At 40.3% G+C, this 17,500-nt stretch overlaps 1 protein-coding gene across 1 annotated transcript in view; it reads right to left on the bottom strand.

Annotated features, from left to right (window-relative positions):
* Positions 1-7,054, bottom strand: part of si:dkeyp-14d3.1 (transmembrane protein 132C) — a 188,959-nt gene extending 181,905 nt beyond the window's left edge. The window contains exon 1 of the mRNA XM_060882350.1: positions 6,429-7,054. Coding sequence (XP_060738333.1) covers positions 6,429-6,492 — 64 coding nt within the window. The 5' untranslated portion in view covers positions 6,493-7,054. The remainder of the gene's footprint in view (positions 1-6,428) is intronic.
* Positions 7,055-17,500: the final 10,446 nt, after the last annotated feature.

The following is a 17,500-nucleotide window of genomic DNA, read 5'->3' as shown; positions in this document are numbered from 1 at the left end:
TATAGTCCTACAGCATTAACACTACACTGTACACTGTGTGTTTATAGTCCTACAGCATTAACACTACACTGTACACTGTGTGTTTATAGTCCTACAGCATTAACACTACACTGTGTGTTTATAGTCCTACAGCATTAACACTACACTGTACACTGTGTGTTTATAGTCCTACAGCATTAACACTACACTGTACACTGTGTGTTTATAGTCCTACAGCATTAACACTACACTGTACACTGTGTGTTTATAGTCCTACAGCATTAACACTACACTGTACACTGTGTGTTTATAGTCCTACAGCATTAACACTACACTGTGTGTTTATAGTCCTACAGCATTAACACTACACTGTACACTGTGTGTTTATAGTCCCACAGCATTAACACTACACTGTACACTGTGTGTTTATAGTCCTACAGCATTAACACTACACTGTACACTGTGTGTTTATAGTCCTACAGCATTAACACTACACTGTGTGTTTATAGTCCTACAGCATTAACACTACACTGTACACTGTGTGTTTATAGTCCTACAGCATTAACACTACACTGTGTGTTTATAGTCCTACAGCATTAACACTACACTGTACACTGTGTGTTTATAGTCCTACAGCATTAACACTACACTGTACTCTGTGTTTATAGTCCTACAGCATTAACACTACACTGTACACTGTGTGTTTATAGTCCTACAGCATTAACACTACACTGTACACTGTGTGTTTATAGTCCTACAGCATTAACACTACACTGTACACTGTGTGTTTATAGTCCTACAGCATTAACACTACACTGTACACTGTGTGTTTATAGTCCTACAGCATTAACACTACACTGTACACTGTGTGTTTATAGTCCTACAGCATTAACACTACACTGTGTGTTTATAGTCCTACAGCATTAACACTACACTGTACACTGTGTGTTTATAGTCCTACAGCATTAACACTACACTGTACACTGTGTGTTTATAGTCCTACAGCATTAACACTACACTGTACACTGTGTGTTTATAGTCCTACAGCATTAACACTACACTGTACACTGTGTGTTTATAGTCCTACAGCATTAACACTACACTGTACACTGTGTGTTTATAGTCCTACAGCATTAACACTACACTGTACATTGTGTGTTTATAGTCCTACAGCATTAACACTACACTGTACACTGTGTGTTTATAGTCCCACAGCATTAACACTACACTGTACACTGTGTGTTTATAGTCCTACAGCATTAACACTACACTGTACACTGTGTGTTTATAGTCCTACAGCATTAACACTACACTGTACACTGTGTGTTTATAGTCCCACAGCATTAACACTACACTGTACACTGTGTGTTTATAGTCCTACAGCATTAACACTACACTGTGTGTTTATAGTCCTACAGCATTAACACTACACTGTACACTGTGTGTTTATAGTCCTACAGCATTAACACTACACTGTACACTGTGTGTTTATAGTCCTACAGCATTAACACTACACTGTACACTGTGTGTTTATAGTCCTACAGCATTAACACTACACTGTACACTGTGTGTTTATAGTCCCACAGCATTAACACTACACTGTACACTCTGTGTTTATAGTCCTACAGCATTAACACTACACTGTACACTGTGTGTTTATAGTCCTACAGCATTAACACTACACTGTACACTCTGTGTTTATAGTCCCACAGCATTAACACTACACTGTACACTGTGTGTTTATAGTCCTACAGCATTAACACTACACTGTGTGTTTATAGTCCTACAGCATTAACACTACACTGTACACTGTGTGTTTATAGTCCTACAGCATTAACACTACACTGTACACTGTGTGTTTATAGTCCTACAGCATTAACACTACACTGTACACTCTGTGTTTATAGTCCTACAGCATTAACACTACACTGTGTGTTTATAGTCCTACAGCATTAACACTACACTGTACACTCTGTGTTTATAGTCCTACAGCATTAACACTACACTGTACACTGTGTGTTTATAGTCCTACAGCATTAACACTACACTGTACACTCTGTGTTTATAGTCCTACAGCATTAACACTACACTGTGTGTTTATAGTCCTACAGCATTAACACTACACTGTACACTGTGTGTTTATAGTCCTACAGCATTAACCACAACACTGTACACTGTGTGTTTATAGTCCTACAGCAATAACACTACACTGTACACTGTGTGTTTATAGTCCTACAGCATTAACACTACACTGTACACTGTGTGTTTATAGTCCTACAGCATTAACACTACACTGTACACTGTGTGTTTATAGTCCCACAGCATTAACACTACACTGTACACTGTGTGTTTATAGTCCTACAGCATTAACACTACACTGTACACTGTGTGTTTATAGTCCTACAGCATTAACACTACACTGTGTGTTTATAGTCCTACAGCATTAACACTACACTGTACACTGTGTGTTTATAGTCCTACAGCATTAACACTACACTGTGTGTTTATAGTCCTACAGCATTAACACTACACTGTGTGTTTATAGTCCTACAGCATTAACACTACACTGTGTGTTTATAGTCCTACAGCATTAACACTACACTGTGTGTTTATAGTCCTACAGCATTAACACTACACTGTGTGTTTATAGTCCTACAGCATTAACACTACACTGTACACTCTGTGTTTATAGTCCCACAGCATTAACACTACACTGTACACTCTGTGTTTATAGTCCCACAGCATTAACACTACACTGTACACTGTGTGTTTATAGTCCCACAGCATTAACACTACACTGTACACTGTGTGTTTATAGTCCTACAGCATTAACACTACACTGTACACTCTGTGTTTATAGTCCCACAGCATTAACACTACACTGTACACTCTGTGTTTATAGTCCTACAGCATTAACACTACACTGTACACTGTGTGTTTATAGTCCCACCAGCTCCATCAGCTGGTTTCTCTACAACACTTTGGGATTGTTTAAGACTTTATCAGTGACTGAATAAATCAACACGGGTTCATCTGGTTTGAGGGAAACCATAAAGCAGAGGGTGTGTACGTAAAAGAAAGAAAGAAGGAAAAAAAAGAAAGAAAGAAAGAAAGAAAGAAAGAAAGAAAGAAAGAAAGAAAGAAAGAAAGAAAGAAAGAAAGAAAGAAAGAAAGAAAGAAAGAAAGGTTCATAATGCCAAAACACACACATACACACACACAGCAGTCAAACACACACACGAACACACATACACACACACACAGCAGACACACACAAACACACACACTAATACACACAGCAGGCACACACAACAGACGCAGACACACACACAAACACACACACTAATACACACAGCAGACACACACACAACAGACACACACACAGCAGACACACACAAACACACACACACAAATACATACAGCAGACACACACACAGCAGACACACACATACAGTAGCAGACACACACACAAACACACACAAATACATACAGCAGACACACACACAGCAGACACACACATACAGTAGCAGACACACACACAAACACACACAAATACATACAGCAGACACACACACAGCAGACACACACATACAGTAGCAGACACACACACAAACACACACAAATACATACAGCAGACACACACACACAGCAGACACACACAAACACAGACAAACACATTTTGTTTTTTGAGCTGAATCTGTTCATGAACTTTATATCTGTCCACTTCCTTCATGTCCACACACTGGTCCTGTCTTCCTGTGAGACTCGTCTGTGTGTACATTTACTATCATAACGTTTCACTTCCTCCCTCCATCCGTCTCTGTAACAAAGTCCTTTAAGCGATGTATAATTTCACACAGGACTAAACCACACGATGCTAATCTGTAATCTGTAACGTTACCTGGACTCAGATACGATCATTACCGGATTACTGCGCTGTGTGGAACGTGATGTATATGAGATCTAGGAGCGATACGCCGAGTCAGCTTCCTGTGTCGTGTGTGTTGTTGCTGAACAAAGAGTTTCTGATTCCAATAAACTCTATAAACTAATAAAAATCTGAATAGAGTAAACGACTGCTTCGCCTTTTTCCCACAGCTTTTCCTCCATTCTTAATTCCCATGTGTTCCAGATAAGCGTTTATTTCCAAGATAGCATTGCTCAGCATTTACTGAAGAATGTAGAGATCTGGAACACAGGCTGTGTGTGTGTGTGTGTGTGTGTGTGTGTGTGTGTGTGTGTGTGTGTGTGTGTGTGTGTGTGTGTGTGTGTGTGTGTGTGTGCGCGTGTGTGTGTGTGCAGCTGAGTATTAGGATTCACGGCAGATATCTGCTGTTCTACACACAGGGAAGAATGTCACACTCACTTTCTCTGCTTTTCACACACACACACACACACACACACACACACACACACACACACAGGTTCAGTCTCTATCACAGAGAGAAACATGTTCAGTAATTCAGTACCTGTCCAAATCACATCCGGCTCACAGACTACATCTGGATCATCGTTTCTGTTTATCCCCAAAACCCCACTTCCTGTTCACTACAAGGTCTAAAAGAACATGAAGTGAAGAGAGAGAGAGAGAGAGAGAGAGAGAGAGAGAGAGAGAGAGAGAGAGAGAGAGAGAGAGAGAGAGAGAGAGAGAGAGAGAACATGAAGTGAAAAGAGAGAGAGAGAGAGAGATACAGAGAAAGACAGAGAGACAGAGAGAGAGAGAGAGAGAGAGAGAGAGAGAGAGAGAGAGAGAGAGAGAGAGAGAGAGAGGGGAATGACAGGGGAAGAGAGGAAACTGAGATACAGAGCAAGAGAAAGAGATAAAGAGACACAGGTAAAAAAGTGAGAGAGACAGAAAGAGGGAAAGAGGACAAGAGATATGCAGAAGAAACTAAGACTAAGAAACTGAAAATGAGGATGAGATGTCAAGAAATAATTGGGGGGGCACAGAGCGAGAGAGAGAGAGAGAGAGAGAGAGAGAGAGAGAGAGAGAGAGAGAGAGAGAGAGAGAGAGAGAGAGAGGAGATTAAGATGCTAGAGATGGAATGAGTGGGAGAGAGAGAGATGAAAGAGAAAGGAAAATGAGACACAGGCTTCGAGAGGGAAGGAAAGAGAGAGAAAGAGAGAGAGAAAGACAGAGAGAGGAGTGAGAAATTTTTAACTCAGAAGAAAGACAGAGACGGAAAAATAGAGACTAAGAGGTGGACATGGAAAGAGAAATTTGGGACAGACAGCAAAATAGAGGGAGAAATAGACACAGAAGAAAAAGAGAGAAAAAGAATGAGTGTGTGATTGAGAGAGAGAGAGTGTGAGAGAGAGAGAGTGTGAGAGAGGGAGAGAGAGAGAGAGAGAGAGAGAGAGAGAGAGGGAGACAGAGAGAGAGAGAGAGAAAGAGAGAGAGAGAGAGAGAGAGAGAGAGAGAGAGAGGTGTCAAGAAATAATGAGAAATGTAGAAGTAATAAACGAGGTGAGATGAATAAAAGTTTAAAGCCGTTACTGTACTCCCTCTTCTCCTTACACTCATTACACTCCTTACTCCCTTCATCATGCCCCCTACACCCTACTCCCTACACCCTACAACCCCACTCTCTATACTCCCTACTACCTACACCCTACACCACTCTCTATACCCCCTACACCCTACACCCTACACCATACACCCCGACTCTCTATACTCCCTACACCCTACACCACTCTCTCTACTCCCTACACCCTATACCCTACACCCCCACTCTCTCTACTCCCTACACCCTATACCCTACACCCCCACTCTCTCTACTCCCTACATCCTATACCCTACACCCCCACTCTCTATACTCCCTACTCCCTACACCATACTCACTGCTCTCTACATCCGACTCTCTGCACCCTAATCACTGGTCCCTGCTCCAGAGCACAAATAGAGAGTTAGATAGATAGATAGATAGATAGATAGATAGATAGATAGATAGAGAGAGAGAGAGAGAGAGAGAGAGAGAGAGAGAGAGAGAGAGAGAGAGAGAGAGAGAGAGAAGATCACGTCTGTATTTATCTTTAGTGTCCTATTAGCATAATTACAGTAGAAACACCGGACGAACTCTTCTTTAAAGACTGACACGTGATCCAGGGGAACGTCTTTAATCCCATTGGAGCTTTTCTTCAGTTTCATTCACATTCATTATTAATCACATACACAAACACTCTGGACAAAATCCTGACTACAGCTGTAATTAAACTTAATCTAGAGTATTATTAAGTATTATTAATATTATTATAAACGCCTTTAGTGCATGTGTAAAGTCTGTAATTAAACACTTTTGCTTAGTTCCGTTAGTGCAAATTAACCTTCACCAACAACACAACGGTGAATTTTACACACACACACGCACGCACACACACACACACACGCACAAACACACACCAAACATGAACAGCATGAGATCAAATCAAACCGAGGAGCATCATCTCACCTCCTAGAAGCAGGAACCCTGAGAACAGAACCCAGGAGCACACCATGGTGGGCAAAACTTCCATCCGGGGGCAAAAAAAAAAAAAAAACACCACGAAATGATAATAAAGGGGCAAAAAAATCTCGGTTTAGAGCTGAAGCTTCGGGTGTCACATCATCCTCATGGCTGAAGTCTGCTGTCTGTCCAACTTCCCATCCTCAGTGTAATTACACGTCCACAGACATCTGAACACTCAGGAGAAATTGCCCCAATTCTACACAACACAATTACTCCAATTCTACACAACACAATTGTCCAAGCAGCTCGAGCTCTAATGAACTTTCCCGCTTCAAAATAAACCAAACAAACAAAAAACCAAAAGAAACAAACAAACAAAACGTCATGTCTAATTGACACGTGAGGACCAGTTTAATAATCTCACGTTTCTCCGGTAATTAATGACAAGCTGAAATCCCAGAAGCATCGCAGCCTTTGTCCATTCCGAGCCTTGACTCTTTTTTTTTTTCTTCTTTTTTTTTCTTAATATTGCGTTATTTTTATTAGCATTATTAATACTATTTACTATTTAAACCCCGTAGCTGCTGTAATCCGTGCTGCAGACCGCACGCGGCGCGCGCATCTCTCACCTCCTCCGCTCGAGCGGCTCGCGAACGAATCGCTTCAGTCGGGTTTTTTTTTTTTTTTTTTTTGAATGACTCCTTTAAAGTGAGTCGATTCACCAGGAAAACGGAATCGATTCGCAACTATTATATTCCCTTTATCGCTTCAAACGCTTCTTATAGCTGTTTATAACCATAAGAATCCTATTAAGAATGAATTATTGTATTTTGTTTATTATTATTATCACACACACACACATATATATATATATATATATATATATATATATATATATATATATATATATATATATATATATATATATAAAAATATTGCTGTGGGTTGAAAGGATAAAAAAGTACTATTTATTTGGTTATTTATTGAGCTCTTTTATTTATTTATTTATTTATTTTAGACATTCAGCCTAAAAGTTAATGGATCAATGATCAATTGAGTCGCGTGAGCTAATTTACTGTCAAATAACGAACGTGTTCAAAAGAGTCGACTCAGTAAAGTGAATCATAAGTCGTCTCTAGTCTGCATCCAGGTTATTTAAATGAACCTGTCAAGCATATTATCTCATCTCATGTTATATAAAGCTGTTGAGATAATAACCCTGATTCAGAGCTGCTTTCTGCCAAGTGTTAGCTGAACAATTTGATATTTTTATTCAGATATATGCATTAGGTTGATAGGTGATTGAGGTGAATGTGGTCATGAATCCAAAGACAATGGTGAAAATGAAGTGAAGCTGAATAGGTAGCTAAGATGTTCCCATAATTCCATGCAGCGTTTAGCGATGACTCATGACCTATATAGTGAATGATGACCATGGCGGTGTTGATGCGATGGGGACGTGATGGAACTGTCACGGACACCAGCATGCTTCCAGTACAGTCCATTATCTCTGTCACTAATTTTTAATAATAGTGGGATGCGCAGTGCCCTAGATAGTGAATAGTGACTATGGAGCCATTCTGACATCATCCTGTAGCTCACAGGATCACAGGAAGCCTTTTTCATAGCACAGTGTTTCACATCTCCGGCGAGAACATCTGGAGGATTCAGGAACTTTTTTTATAAAAAAAAAAGGTCTAATAAATTAATGTAAAGCTACACATTTGCTCAACTCTTCTTAAACTTAAATCTATCCCATGATCCATGAGGGAGTCTTTTAAGATTCTTTTCATCATAAAAAAAAGTTGAAGCTTTAAGCTAAGACAGCGAGGAACTGCATTTATTTATGGCTTCATCTAATGAAATATACTGTAAATATCCAGAAATCTAGCCTTCATATGTATGCTGTTAGAATGAATAATACAGAATTTATTTCACTATGTAAATAAACTGGGGGGTCACGGTGGCTTAGTGGTTAGCACGTTCGCCTCACACCTCCAGGGTTGGGGGTTCGATTCCCGCCTCCGCCTTGTGTGTGTAGAGTTTGCATGCTCTCCCCGTGCCTCGGGGGTTTCCTCCGGGTACTCCGGTTTTCTCCCCCAGTCCAGAAAGACATGCATGGTAGGTTGATTGGCATCTCTGGAAAATTGTCCGTAGTGTGTGAGTGTGTGAGTGAATGAGTGTGTGTGTGTGTGCCCTGTGATGGGTTGGCACTCCGTCCAGGGTGTATCCTGCCTTGATGCCCGATGACGCCTGAGATAGGCACAGGCTCCCCGTGACCCGAGGTAGTTCGGATAAGCGGTAGAAGATGAATGAATGAATGTAAATAAACTCATAAAGAAAAACTAAACCTAATCTCAGATATTCCCTAGATAGTAAGCTAGTTTTGTACAAAAAAACCCATGTGTATGTCATAATAGCTTCTTATTTATAGCAGGAAGAGAGATTTCTGCATTATCGTACGAGTGGGCGGAGCTTAAAGCCTTCGTTTTTAAAGCCAAGTTTTGCTCTCTCATGCTAAAGAAGCTTCTAACTTGAAAAGGTTGACACTAGCTTAGCATTAATAGAATTTACATACAGACAAGTTAAAGTGAAGTTGGTCAAAAAATATGAGACCAAAATGGTGAAATGAAATTTGTTTAACATTGTTATTGTCGTTCTCATATCAGATCGATGACCTTTCTTCCATTCCATCCGATTTTATTACCTTCGTCTGATATCACTTTGATATTATTTATAATTATTATCGTTTTACAGTCACAGCAGCTTATAATGTATTGGATGGGAATTGGGTTGTAAAGCCGTGTTTGGTCCGGAGACGGTCAATCCAATCATGCGACTCTGCCAACTTTCCTGCACTCATACAAAAATAATCAAGATGTTGACCGCTCTGCTAAAAGCTGCAATAACTCAGGCTTCTCCTGCTCAGGAGCTCGTAACAAATCACTCCTCTCTTCCTCCATACACAGAGATGAAACCATCTTGTTTTGTGTTATCACGATTTACAGTATGGGTCGAGCCTGACGTGTTTATTATCGGATTTCATCAAATAAAAAACATACAGTGTGTTCTTACACTATTAGACACGGATTTACAAAGTCATTACAGCTTATAACCATGTTCATAATTCCTTATACGTTTCTATGGCGGTCATATGTGCTGTACAATGACCAGTGGAGACGTTCATATGAAGTTTGAATCTATGCATAAATATTATAGACGTTTTAATGATTGCTTGTGAAAAGGCATTAATGTTCACAACACTGTTTATAATGCAGTTATACATGTTTGTGGAACTTATTATAACATATGGATGAATTTATATCATGTTATACTGCATCCATATGGCATATACACAGTGAGAAGTTCCTAAGTAGAAGATGTTTATGTCCTTTGATTCTGTTCATATCGTGTTACAATGCATTCATATGACATACTGTACACATTGTACGATAAACACTGTACATTCATATCACTTTATAATGCATTCATTAGAACGGAATTATATTATTTTGTTATTCTTTTTTAAAAAGGCATTACATGTTATAGGTTTTTAATGAAGTTTTGGGGGTCATAAGTACAATGACCTATAAATAAATTCCTACTAGGTTATAATGCTTTATAATGCCTTTGTAGGATGTTATACACTCTGTTATAAATGCATGACATCTAATAAAGCAATGTTTATCATTTCTAGGTTTATAAGAAATAAGAATACATATATATTGTCTTATAATGCATACATACATAGGACATAATACACATTGGCATCGTTGTTTATGAGAAGGCATTACTGTTTATAGCTATGCTTATAATGCATTTTTGGAAGCCCTAGGTATAAAGACCAATAAATAAATTTCTACCCTGTTATAATGCTTCATAGTGCATTATACACTTTGCTATATTTTGAAACATTTTCGAGAAAGGACATATGAACACGTTCATACCATGTTATAATGCATTCATATGACATCAAACACATTGTCTTGATTGTTTGTGCTATAACAATTATATGATATATTTTATTTCATATTATGTGTATTTTTCTTATTATAGAATATTCTATTATATTCTTATTATCACATAAACACACAGTTCTGCTTTATTTATCGCTCCAAGCTGCTCAGGACTCGTCTAATATTCCTGAAGTATATTTACAATGAAACAACAATGACCCCCTGTGGTACTTTTAGAGCTCTTCTGCGTTTGTGTGTGTGTGTGTGTGTGTGAGTGTGTGTGTGTGTGAGTGTTTGTGTGTGTGTGTGTGTGTGTGTGAGTGTTTGTGTTTGTGTGAATGTGTGTGTGTGTGAGTGTGTGTGCGTGTGTGGGGGTGTGTGTGTGAGTGTGTGTGTGTGTGTGTGTGAGTGTGTGTGTGTGTGTTGTGTGCATGTGTGTGTGTGTGTGTGTGTGTGCGCGTGTGTGTGAGTGTGTGTGTGAGTGTGTGTGAGCGTGTGTGTGTGTGTGCGTGTGTGTGTGAGTGTGTGTGTGTGAGTGTGTGTGTGTGAGTGTGTGTGTGTGTGAGTGTGCGTGTGTGTGTGCGTGTGTGTGTGAGTGTGTGTGTGAGTGTGTGTGTGAGCGTGTGTGTGTGTGTGTGTGTGTGCGTGTGTGTGAGTGTGTGTGTGAGTGTGTGTGTGTGAATGTGTGTGTGTGTGAGTGTGTGTGTGCGTGTGTGGGGGTGTGTGTGTGTGAGTGTGTGTGTGTGTGTGAGTGTGTATGTGTGAGTGTGTGTGTGAGTGTGTGTGTGCGTGTGTGTGTGTGTGCATGTGTGTGTGTGTGTGTGTGCGTGTGTGTGTGTGCGTGTGTGTGAGTGTGTGTGTGAGTGTGTGTGAGCGTGTGTGTGTGTGCGTGTGTGTGTGAGTGTGTGTGTGAGTGTGTGTGTGTGAGTGTGTGTGTGAGTGTGTGTGTGTGTGTGAGTGTGTGTGTGTGTGAGTGTGTGTGTGAGTGTGTGTGTGAGCGTGTGTGTGTGTGTGTGTGTGTGTGTGAGTGTGTGTGTGAGTGTGTGTGAGCGTGTGAAATCCTTCTTTTTTTGGACTTTTAGAGAATCAGATTTAATCAAACATGCTGGATAATAAAATACGTGTCATCATGTGACCTCTTTAATCCTCTTACATCAAAGCAGCTTCTCAGTGATATCTCTACATTTGAATAAATGAGCATCACATTTTACATTTAATGCATTTCTAGTTACACTGTTACCGTAGTTACCTCTGCTCCATTATGGTATGGCAGCTGTAAACAGTCGTTCCTTACCAGACTTCCTTCCTTCCTTTCTTTCTTGCTTGTCCTGAACAAACACTACAGAAGACCTTACAGCAGTATCCCGTCCAGCCCACAACATATTTACCACATCTGCTTGTAATCCTCTACACCGCCGCTGCACTGTTGCTATAGAAACGGCAACAAATGAGTACAAACCAGTGATTTTTTTTTAAGCTTCGCTCCTGGACTGAAAACAGTAACACGTCGTCCTCGATTGAGTAAGAGGGATAAATCGCTCACGGTTACTGTTATTGGGCTGTTAATTAGCGTGTAACAGTAACTCCGCTTCATTGATTATTTTCCTGTAACAGCACCACAGGGAGGCTTTCAGTCCTTATCAATCTATCATGGGCTCAAAGACTCCCACTTTTAGTCTTTATTAAAGCAGCGTAATAGAAAGTCTGCTCATGACTTCTGTACCTCGAGCGCCGAACCTGCACCATCCGGCATTAATCAGATATTTAAATGAAGAGTAAAAGAGCTTCTGAAGTGGAAATTGGGAATATCCAGGACCTCTGTTAGATATCTCCAAAGAGATTCACACATAGACATGATGATAATGAAAAGAAAGACCCCCTGGCTCCCTTAATCATATTCTCATCCTTGTTCCTTGGACATGTCCTCGTCACAGACCTGGAGTATGTCTGAGCACGAGGCTCCCCACGAGGCACACACACTCACACACACACACACACACACTCACACACGCTAACCGTCTGACTGCACTCTCGTTTATCTTATGCTTAATTAAGTTATCTAGAGTGCTGTTTAAATCCGTAATGGGAATCCCAGCCCGTTCTCTCTGAATGAAGCGACAGGGCGCTGGCAGTCGTCCCAATCACAAATAAAAACACTAAATGTAATTATAATCAGTTGGTTCGTTTAAAGCTCGTCTTTCATGTAGGTCTTTTGCGCCTCCATTTTGTTGATGAAAGCCTTTGATGTCTCGTGACACAAAGGGCAACAGATGAGAGACGAGAAAGCCGAGTGGGTGGGTGGGTGAGTGGGTGGGTGGGTGGGTGGGAGAGAAGGCCTGTGAATCAATAAGGTGAGTCGATCTGATGTCTCCTTTATTGTGGAATTAGCATAAAGCCCAACGTGGCACAAGGGGCATGTTACAGAACGCTTCATGGAGCCAGGGCTAAATTTCTAAATGGGTTTGTCTGGGTTATTAGGGGTCTTAGCAGAGGTGGGAGTAAGTCACACATGTGCAAGTCACAAGTAAGTCTCAAGTCATGAATGTCGAGTCAAAGTCAAGTCGAGTCTTTTTTTTAATATTTGTCAAGCAAGTCTGAAGTCTCAAATTTGCAACTTAAGTCTGACTCGAGTCAAGACAAGTCCCCCATCTCTGAGTCATTTAACTCAAGTCCGAGTCAAGTCTCAAGTCATGAATGTCAAGTCAATGTCAAGTCGAGTCTTATTTTAATATTTGTCAAGCAAGTCTCAAGTCTCAAATGTGCGACTTAAGTCTGACTCGAGTCAAGTCATATGACTTGAGTCCCTCATCTCTGAGTCATTTAACTCAAGTCCGAGTCAAGTCTCAAGTCATGAATGTCAAGTCAAGTCTTTTTTTAATATTTGTCAAGCAAGTCTCAAGTCTCAAATGTGCGACTTAAGTCTGACTCGAGGCAAGTCGAGTCCCCCATCTCTGAGTCATTTAACTCAAGTCTGAGTCAAGTCTTAAGTTATGAATGTCAAGTCAAAGTCAAGTCGAGTCTTTTTTTAATATTTGTCAAGTAAGCCTCAATTCTCAAATTTGCAACTTGAGTCTGACTCGAGTCAAGTCATCTCTGGGTCTTCTAGAGGTGCAGAAGGTGCCGGATTCCCGGGTGGATTCTCAGGCCCAGTGATCCTGGGATCATCTTCAGAATCTCCTTCACCCCAGAAACCCCTTTACATACTTTTGTACCCTCGTATCCTTCATCACAAAACTGCCTCCGAAAAAGAATCTATAAAATGATGTTATAGTGCTTTATTTTTATTCCCAGGACTGGCACAGTTTCTCTGACCCAAAAACCCAAACGTGATGCCACGAGGAAACGGAGAACGGCTTTAACCTTCATGTCTGCGACCAAAGTGCTAAATAAATGCAGTGAAATCACAGCTAGCATCAATACGTCGTCAGAGCCGACAAATAATTTATGAGTAGGACACGTAACGTCCCATTTTTCTAATACACACACACATAAATAAAAGGACATGAATATGAAACAATAAATACTCTTCGTGTGTAAGTGGGCGTGGCCAAAATGGGCGTGTCGTTATTACGTAACACAATACAGATGCCATGCCTAATTTACACAGACACAGGCAAGAGGACATTGTGGTTGTTGTTGATCTTCTTCTTCTTCTTCTTCTTCTTCTTCTTCTTGTTTAAATATCTACAAACGTGGAAATGGGCGTGGCCAATACGGGTGTGTCATTAGTATCTATCACACTAATAACAGGATAATCAACAGAGATGTCATAACAGCGTCTGTAAATCAGGATGGATGGAAGAAAGAATGATTCTATAGTGATTCTATAAACAAGTGTTTGACTCTTGGGATGCTAAGAAAACAAGGAAAACGAGTGTGTGTGTGTGTGTGTGTGTGAGAAAGCAAGGTGCGTGTGTGTGTATGTGTGTGTTGTCCAGTGTTCCTGGTATTCTTCAGATCCACCAGGAACACTGAGAAAAATAAAGTGCTTGGTGGAGATGAATGAACTAAAATAAAAGGTCATGGACATTGTGAGCGTACAGTATAGTTCAGAGCGTTCCTCAGAACGTTCCTCAAAACGTTCCTCGGGGCTTTCCTCAGAGCATTCCTCAAAGCATTCCTCAGGGCGTTCCTCAGAGCGGTCCTCAGAGCGTTCCTCAGAGCGTTCCTCAGAGCGTTCCTCAGCACTGATGAGTTCTCAAGAATGATGTATGGTTTAAATCATAATGTAATAATAACAGCAGCAACAACGTTTCCTGCGGTGATGGACATATCACGGTCATGTCCATTAACTTCATTAGATCCGACTGGGGGAATAAATCGGAGGGTTTTGTTTTAGGTGAGTCTTCAGGAAGTCATTCAGACATCATCATGGTCCACATCAGGTTGAAGAAAAGTCATATATTGAGCTAAATAGTGCTAATAGAAGTGTGTGGGTTCTGATCTACGAGAACTTGGACCTGGATAGAAATGTATTAATAGAAGAACAGTTACACCAAACATTCTGTAGGTCTGTATTTGGAGGCATCTCCAGCGTCAGAGGTTCTCTCTGTTTACAGCTGCTGTAACGTTAGTGAGAACAGGAACTTTACTTACTTACACAAATAAAAGCACCTCAGTGAGGTCCAGGTGATGAAACAGTGACCTGATGTATGATGATGCTTTCAGAGCTCCTTCATGATAAAGCGCTTACACACTGAGCAGCAGGACGACACAGCTGGACACATTATTATAAACACAATGGGTATAGTGTTGCTGTGATGATACAATAACACAAAGCCTCACAAACACACACACACACACACACACATGCCTTTGATAAGATGCCAGTTGCATCCCTTCAGATGTCTGTTATAATATTTTTGGCGATCAGCTCAGCATCAACAGCATCAGGAAGCTGAGAGGAGATGTGGAGATGAAGACATGAAGAGATGTGGAGATGGACAGACATGGAAATGAAGAGATGTGGAGAAGAAGATATGGAAATGAGGAGATGTGGAGAAGAAAAGATGTAGAATGGTAGAGAAGAAGATATTTGAAAGTGTGGAGATGTAGAGATGTGGAGATATTAAGAGTTAAAGATGTGAAGATGCAGAGATTTGGAGATGTGGAGATATTATGTGGAAATGTAATGATGTGGAGATGTGGAGGATTGAAGATGTGGAGATGTTATGTGGATATGTAGAGATGTGATGTTCAGATATAGAGATTTAAGGATGTAGAGATGTGGAGATGTTATGCGGATATGTAATGATGTGGAGATGTTATGTGTATATGTAGAGATGTGGAGATGTTATGTGGATATGTAAAGATGTGGAGATGTTATGTGTATATGTAGAGATGTGGAGATGTTATGTGTAGAGATGTGGAGATGTTATGTGGATATGTAGAGATGTGGAGATGTTATGTGGAGATGTGGAGATGTTATGTGTAGAGATGTGGAGATGTTATGTGGAGATGTGGAGATGTTATGTGGAGATGTGGAGATGTTATGTGGATATTTAATGATGTGGAGATGTTATGTGGATATGTGGAGATGTGGAGATGTTATGTGGATATGTGGAGATGTGGAGATGTTATGTGGATATGTAGAGATGTGGAGCTGTTCAGATATAGAGATTTGAAGATGTAGAGATGTGGAGATGAGGAGGATTGAAGATGTGGAGATGCAATGATGTGGAGATGTTCAGATATAGAGATTTAAGGATGTAGAGATGTGGAGATGTTATGTGGATATGTTGAGATGTGGAGATGTTATGTGGAGATGTGGAGATGTGGAGATGTTATGCGGATATGTAAAGATGTGGAGATGTTATGTGGATATGTAATGATGTGGAGATGTTATGTGTAGAGATGTGGAGATGTTATGCGAATATGTAAAGATGTGGAGATGCTATGTGTATATGTAGAGATGTGGAGATGTTATGTGGATATGTAGAGATGTGGAGATGTTATGTGTAGAGATGTGGAGATGTTATGTGGATATGTAGAGATGTGGAGATGTTATGTGGAGATGTGGAGATGTTATGTGTAGAGATGTGGAGATGTTATGTGGAGATGTGGAGATGTTATGTAGAGATGTGGAGATGTTATGTGGATATTTAATGATGTGGAGATGTTATGTGGATATGTGGAGATGTGGAGATGTTATGTGTAGAGATGTGGAGATGTTATGTGGATATTTAATGATGTGGAGATGTTATGTGGATATGTAGAGATGTGGAGATGTTATGTGGATATGTGGAGATGTGGAGATGTTATGTGTAGAGATGTGGAGATGTTATGTGGAGATGTAGAGATGTGGAGATGTTCAGATATAGAGATTTAAGGATGTAGAGATGTGGAGATGTTCAGTCAGTCGTACTGAAGCAGCACAACAAACACTAAATAAACACTTATATAAATAACTCAGACCTAATAAGCAGGACGGATGAGTGCTACAGAGATCTCCAGAGCCATCAGGGCTGTGAATCTACACTCGTGTTCTCGAGAGAAAGCTTTCATATTTAATTACGCTACACGGCTTTAATTAGGCAGCTCAGGGGTTAAAGTGAGTGGGAGTGAATGGAAGCGCTGGAGGATTTTCAGGAGAATATAAATCATAATCATCTTCTCTTTCGCTCGAGAGAGCTGTGTTTAGATGTTTGCCAGAAACAGCTCTTGACTCTGGATTCTGATTGGTCGGACCGGAGGGGATATTAATGAGCAGCAGGAAAATGGCTACGAGACGCAAGTTTACATTAAAGTGCTCGCTCGCTTCCTTTGTGTGTATTGGTTTCTATAGTAACATAAAAAAGATCCAGAAAAACAAAAGCTGTTCTTTTTTTCTCCACACAGATGTTTGTATGTTCAGAGTAAATGTTGATATCAAACCTATTTCTGCTCTCTGAGAAGCTCCGAGTGTTTGTTCATCTAAAGAGCAGCTCAGATTTCTCTTCAACACTAAAATTCAGTGTGAGATTATCAACAGAGGAACAAACACACGTCTAAAACACTCTGAAAGAACAACACATTAGATCAGACTCACTTTAGATCAGACTCACTTTAGATCAAACTCACTTTAGATCAAACTCACTTTAGATCAGACTCACTTTAGATCAAACTCACTTTAGATCAGAC

This window comes from Tachysurus vachellii, chromosome 11, assembly GCF_030014155.1.
Source record: "Tachysurus vachellii isolate PV-2020 chromosome 11, HZAU_Pvac_v1, whole genome shotgun sequence".
Classification (NCBI taxonomy): Eukaryota; Metazoa; Chordata; class Actinopteri; order Siluriformes; family Bagridae; genus Tachysurus; species Tachysurus vachellii.
This window is presented reverse-complemented; position numbering and strand designations above follow the sequence as displayed.